This window comes from Rhinopithecus bieti, unplaced genomic scaffold (genome assembly GCF_001698545.2).
Source record: "Rhinopithecus bieti isolate Rb0 unplaced genomic scaffold, ASM169854v2 scaffold_1583, whole genome shotgun sequence".
Taxonomy (NCBI): domain Eukaryota; kingdom Metazoa; phylum Chordata; class Mammalia; order Primates; family Cercopithecidae; genus Rhinopithecus; species Rhinopithecus bieti.
Genome location: NW_016803645.1, coordinates 2,578,733 through 2,586,003, shown reverse-complemented (window position 1 = coordinate 2,586,003; position 7,271 = coordinate 2,578,733). Strand labels below are relative to the sequence as shown.

The 7,271-nt window shown below is 34.3% G+C and overlaps 1 protein-coding gene across 2 annotated transcripts in view; it reads left to right on the top strand.

Moving 5' to 3' along the window:
* The first annotated feature begins 6,162 nt into the window (after window positions 1–6,162).
* Window positions 6,163–7,271, top strand: part of OPRM1 (opioid receptor mu 1) — a 126,168-nt gene continuing 125,059 nt past the window's right edge. The window contains exon 1 of one of the 2 annotated variants that reach the window (XM_017892131.1): window positions 6,163–6,691. Coding sequence is in view for 1 of the 2 variants with exons in the window: in XM_017892114.1 (XP_017747603.1) it covers window positions 6,175–6,221 (47 nt within the window). In the remaining variant the exon portion in view is untranslated. The remainder of the gene's footprint in view (window positions 6,692–7,271) is intronic. The other variant, XM_017892114.1, reaches the window with a different exon arrangement.

Sequence of the window (7,271 nt, the reverse complement as noted above, 5' to 3'; positions counted from 1 at the left end):
TTAAAGTATAATAATAATAATAAATAAATAAAATAAAATAAATTAAAAAAAAAAAAACCATACAACAAATACAGAAAAAAATAAAAGAAAGAGATCAAATCATACCACCAGAGAAAATCACTTTCACCAAAAGGAAGATAGGAAAGAAGCAAAGAAGGAAGACCAGAAAACAAATAACCAAATAGCAGGAGTAAGTCTTTATTTATCAATAATAACATTGAATGTAAATGGGCTAAACTCTCCATTCAAAACACAAAGAGTGGCTGAATGGATGAGCAAATAAGATCCACTGTTCCGCTGCCTTGAAGAAACACACTTTACCTATGAAGATACATATAGACCAAAATAAAGGGATGGAAAAGGTATTCCATGCCAATGAAAACCAAAAAAAGAGCAGGAATAACTATATTTATACTAGACAAAACAGATTTCAAGAAAAACATATGACATACATTTCAAGAGACAAAGAAGGTCATTATGTAACAATAAAGAGATCAATTCAGCAAAAAGATATGACAATTGTAAATATGTATCTACCCAACACTGGAGCACTCATATATACAAAACAACTATTATTAGAGCTAAAGAGAGAAATACACTTCAATACAATAATAGTTTGAGATTTCAACAGCCCACTTTCAACATTGGACAGATCTTTCAGACAGAAAATCAACAAAGAAACATCAGATATAATCTGCACTACAGAGCAAATAGACCTAATAGATATTTACAGAACAATTCATCCAATACACATTTTTCTTCTGAGTATATGAATCATTCTCAAGGATAGATCATATGTTAGGTCACAAAACAAGTCCTAAAACATTCAAAAAATTTTGAAATAATATCAAGCATCTTCTTTGACCACAATGGAATTAAATACAAATCAATAACAAGAGGAATTTTGGAAACTATATGAAAACATGAAAAATAAACAATATGTTTCCGAATGACCAATGTGTCAATGAAGAAACTAAGAAGGAAATTTAAAAATTTATTCAAACAAATAATATTGGAAGCACAACTTACCAAAAACTATGGGACACAGAGAAAGAAGTATTAAAAGGGGAATCTATAGCTATAAATGCCTATTTCAAAAAATAACAAAAACATTACATAAATAACTACATGATGCATTTTAAGGCACTAGAAAATCAAAAGCAAACCGAAGATAAAATTAATAGGAGAAAAGGAATAATAAATATCAGAGCAGAAATAAATAAAATGGAAATGAAGAAAGCAACATAAAAGACTGACAAACTGTTTTTGTTATAAACAAAATTGACAAACCTTCAGCCAGACTAAGAAAAAAAGAGAGAAAACCCAAGTAAAATCAGAGATGAAAAAGGAGACATTACAACTTATATCACACAAATTCAAAGAATCATTGGTGGCTACTTTGAGCAACTATGTAACAATAAATCGGAAAATCTAGAGGAAGTGGATAAATTCCTGGACACATGTAACCTTCCAAGATTGAACCCTGAAGAAATCCAAAACCTAGGCCAAGCACTGTGGCTCATGCCTGTAATCCAAGCATTTTGGGAGGCCAAGGTGGGTAGATCACTTGAGCTCAGGAGTTCAAGACCACCTGCCCAACATGGCAAAACCTTGTCTCTACTAAAAATACAAAAAAATTAGCCAGGCATGATGGTATGCATCTGTAATTCCAGCTAATCGAGAGTCTGAGGCATGAGAATCACTTGAGCCTGAGAAGTGGAGGTTGCAAAGAATTGAGATTGTGCCACTGTACTCCAGCCTGGAAAAAAAAAAAAAGAAAAAAGAAATTCAAAACCTGCATACAATAATAACAAGTAATGAGATTGAAGCTGTAATAAAAAGTCTTCCAGTAAAGAAAAGCCCAGGACCTGATGCTTTCATTGCTGAATTCCACCAAACATTTAAATAAAAACTAATACCAATCTTACTCAAGCTATTCTAAAGAATAGAAGAGGATAAAATACTCCCAATCTCATTATAGAAGGCCAGTATTACCTTGATACCAAAACCAAATAAAGACATATCAAAAAAAAAAAAATTACCATGGGCCAATATCCCTGAATATTGATGCAAAAATCCTCAACAAAATACTAGCAAACAAAATTCAACAATACATTCATAAAATCAGTCGTTATGATGAAGTGGAATTTATCCCAAGGATGCAAGGATGGTTCAACATATGCAAATCAGTCAATGTAATACATCATATCAACAGAACGAACGACAAAAATCATATGATCATTTCAAATGATGCTGTAAAAGCACTTGGTAAAATTTAACATTCTTTCATGATTAAAATAAAACTAAAACTGGGTATAGAAGGATATACCTCAACATTAAAAAAATATATATATATATACAATAGACCCACAGCTATTATCATGTTAAATAGGGAAACACTGAAAGCCTTTTCTCTAAGATCTGGAACAAGACAAGGATGTCCATTTTCACCACTGTTATTCAACATAGTACTGGAAGTCCCAGGTGGAACCATCAGACAAGAGAAAAAATTAAAAGGTATCCAAATTGAAAATGAAGAATTCAAATTATCCTTGTTTGCAGATGATATCATCTTATATTCAGAAAACTCTAAAGATGAGCCCAAAAAACTATTAGAACTGATAAACAAATTCAGTAAAGTTACAGGACACAAGATCAACCTGCAGAAATCAGTAGCATTTCTCTATGCCAATAGTGAACAATCTGAAGGAGCTTGCAGTGAGCTGAGATCTGGCCACAGCACTCCAGCCTGGGTGACAGAGCGAGACTCCATCTCAAAAAAAAAAAAAAAAAAAAGAAATCAAGAAAGTAATCCCATTTACAACAGCCACAAATAAAATTAAATACCTAGGAATTAACCAAAGAGTTGAACAATCTCTACAATGAAAACTATAAAATGTTAATGAAAGAAATTGAAGAGGACACAAAAATGGAAAGATATTCCATCTTCATGTATTAGAAGAATCAATATTATTAAAATGTTCATATACCAATAGAATCTACAGATTCACTGCAATCCCTATCAAAATACTGATGACATTCTCTACAGAAAGAGAAATATGTAATCTTAAATTTATATGGAACCACAGAAGACCCAGAATAGCCAAAGCTCTCCTGAGCAAAAAGAACAAAACTGGAGGAATCACATTACCTGACTTCAAATTGTACTACATACAGAGCTCAGTAACCAGAACATCATGGTACTGGCATAAAAACTGACATGTAGACCAATGGAACAGAATAAAGAACCTGGAAACAAATCTATACACCTACAGTGAACTCATTTTTTTACAAAGGTGCCAAGAACATACATCAGGGAAACAGTCTCTTTAATAAATAACATGGGAAAATTGGCTATCCATATGCAGAACAATGAAACTAGGCTCCTATCTCTCACCATATAAAAAATCAAATCAAAATGAATGAAAACCTAAATCTAAGATCTCAAACTGTAAAACTACTACAATAAATCATTGAGGAAAATCTCCAGGACATTGATCTGGGCATAAATTTCTTGAGTAATACCCAGAGCACAGGCAACCAAAGCAAAAATGAACAAATGGAATCACATCAAGTTAAAAAGTGTCTGCACAGCAAAGGAAGCAATCAACAAAGTGAAGAGACAACCCACAAAATATATAAGAAGCAATTTTATCACCACCACAATGAAGATACTGAATAATATCAATGATAAAAGTTTCTTATGGAAATTTTTTTCTATAGGAAAATATCTAATAATCTGATCAAAAAATGGGGGAAAAATTTGATTAGACATTTCTCCAAAGAAGATATACAAATGGCAAACAGGCATATGAAAAGATGTTCACCATCATTGATCATCAGACAAATGCAAATCAAAACCACAATGAGATATCATCTCACCCAGTTAAAATGGCCTATATCCAAAAGACGGGCAATAACAAATGTTGACGAGGATATGGAGAAAAGGAAATTCTCATATGCTGTTGGTGGGAAAGTAAATTAGTTTAACCACTGTGAAGGACAGTTTGGAGATTCCTCAAATAACTAAAAATAGAGCTACCATACAATCCAGCAATCACATTGCTGGATATGTACCCAAAAGGAAGGAAATCAGGATATCTAAGGGATATCAGCACTCCAGTGTTTATTGCGGCACTGTTCACAGTAGCCAAGATTTGGAAGCAACCTAAGTGTCCATCATCAGATGAATGGATAAAGAAAATGTGGTATATGCACACAGTGGAGTACTATTCAGCCATAAAAAATAATAACGTCTTGTCATTTTCAACACTATGGAGGCAACTGGATGTCATTATGCTAAATGAAATAAGCCAGACACAGAAAGACAAACTTCGCAGATTCTTCCATATTTGTGGGAGCTAAAAATTAAAATCATTGAATTCATGGGGATAAAGAATAGAAGGATGATCACCACAGGATGGGAAGGTTAGTGGGGGGTGGGTAGGGGGAAGTGGAGATGGTTAATGGGTACAAAACATAGAATGAATAAAACCTAGTATTTGATAGCACAATGGAATGACTATAGTCAATAATTTAATTGTACATTTTAAAATAACTAAAAGAATATAATTTGATGGTTTGTAACACAAAGGATAAATGCTTGTGGCAATGGATACATCATTTACCACGATGTGATTATTACACATTACATGTATCAAAGTATCTCATATACCCCATAAATATATACACCTACTATGTACCCACAAAAATTAAAGAAAAGAAAGAGAAAATGAGTAGGTCGAGGAAAGAGCTGGGTCAATTAGTTTTATCAGAATAAAAGTCGAGAGTGATCTTGTCAAGCACCATTTCTATGAAACAATGAAAGTGAAAGCTAGGTTAAATAGGTTGAAAAGTGATAGGAAGTGAGGAAGTCGAGATTGAATGAATGACAACCTGGAAGAAATGAGTTTGAAGGAAATACATGAAGTGGTCAATAGAAGGAGACATGGGATGAAGCAGGGGATTTACAAATATAGGTGGTTTTCTAATGTGCTTACATATATTTTCTCACATTTTTCACCAAAACAAACCCTGAATAAAATATCCTTTCTATTTAATAAGAAATGATGGTTTGTGATACAGATTCTTATACAATTGCTGTAATTCCTGTCATGTAGGTCACTATGAAACATTTTCTTACTGTCTATATAAAACCAAGCACTACCAGAACAAAAGCAGAGAATTTGACTCCAGATGTCACTTCAAAATGAGGTTATCTTATAATTTCACTGAAAAAAAAAAAAATCCAGCCAAACTTGCAGGATATTTTCAGCAAATATGAAAATTATTTAATTCTTCTCCCACATGTGAGAGACATACAGATAAATGAAGGACAGATAAATAAACTTAGATGAGGGAATAGGGAGGGCATCTCACTGCAAGGAGGCAGCCAAGAAACTTGTTCTGGTATTTAATTTGAAAACATATGAAGTTTAAGTAAAGGAACTAACTTTTGATTTAACAGTTTCCACCCAAGTAAATGCTCCAAGCATATTCTATTCATTCTTTCTAAACACAGTGAGGTTGACTCTCTTATCTCAAATTTACAGATGAGGAAACAGATTTGTGGAAGTTAGCTGGGAAGTGTCAGATCCAGGGTCAAAGGCCAGCTTGTCCATCATCAAAGCCAATGCTGAAGATAAATTGTAATGAGCAACAGTAGAGGAAAACGGGTAGAAACATAAGCTAGGAAGCAGACTACCCAACTGATACTCAATTTTACTTCATACTAACTCTGTAAACTTGTGCAAGTTGTTTTTATATTCTATTCCGGTTTCCAACCTATAAAATGAGGATAAGGAAAATGCTTACTACCTGGCATTGTTATGGAGATTAAATGAATTTAAACAGTGCCTGGACCATAGACCTTCATAAATGACAAGTGTTAGTATATTATCTTCTCTTGAGAAAAAAATGGTCTCTCTCTATTTGGAAAGGTCACCCCTTTAATAGAGTATTACTAGTTACTTTAGTGAGCAGAGATATTTCTCAGTCAAATCACCGTAAACCAGTTTTGATCTTATATCTGAATAGAGGTAACTAGAATTTTAATTTCAAAATCATCTCATCCAAAAACAAAATTGTCTTTGGCTCATCACTGCATATGTATTTGCTTGTTGTTCAAGATTTCCTTCCCACCAATAACTCTTTATTTGCCTTCCTGTAGAGAAAATGACGAGGGCTAAATCCATCAGCACCAAAGCTGGGAAGCCCTCCAGGTTCATTTGGAGGAAAATACTCCTTCGAGCTCAAAGGAAGTGTGATCTGTCACAATATTGTATGCCTGCACTAAGTTTGCATCCTGAAAACTCACAGGAAGATAGGAAAGCAAGCAAGAAAAAGCAGCTGGGTCAGACAGGCTTCTGAATTCAGTGTGTGGTCTGAATTCAGTGTGTGACTTTGCCTGCACAAAGTGCCCCTTCCTCCTACAAACAAGAGAATTCGGTCAAGTGGATGTGCAGAACTGGGCTGCTCTGAGATGACAGAAAAGGGCTCCTGCTTTTCCTGTAATTGCAGCCCCTTAGTCTTGTGGTTGCTACATGCAATAAATCTAATTCGATGAGAAGGACCAGCCCTTACATCCCATCAGAACGTTTCCTGGAAACCTGGAGCACAGAACTCTGATATCCTCTCGCATTGTGGCAGGAGAAGCAGCCCAAGGCACAATGCTGAAATAGCATGGTCCAGGGTAGGGTACAGTTCATTTATTTTGTTGAAGAAATCATTTTCATTGCATTTGCTGGAAGAGCAGGAGTAAGGGCTACTTGACACTCGTCTCTTAAATGCTGTACATTCTACCTTGTCCCTGTGATATAAGAGCAGGAAATGAGGACTACCAAGCACAAAAACAGTAGTTAACAATTGTGTGGGTTAAATGATAAAGTGTGTGTGTGTGCATGTCTGTGTTTTCTCAGAGTGGCCATGGAGTAAGTGATATTTATGCCAAATTATAGTTTTATAGAAATGATTTCAGAGTTCCTATGGTGACTTCTTAACTTTATCAGTGTTGGCAGCTTGGACGACTTATAGAGAAATATAGGACTCCCAGCTAAGGAAATTAAATATTTACAAACATCAGCCAATAGCAAAGAGAAGAAAAGCTTTGACAGATTAAAAAGTTTCACAAGAGTGGTATTTTTTGGTATAAATATAAACTGCCTCAAGACTGCATAATTATCTTTGTACACCTATGTGCGTGTGTATTCACACAATGCTCATACATACAAAGAATTTAAGCCCAGGTAATTTTAATTGAAAAAATACATATT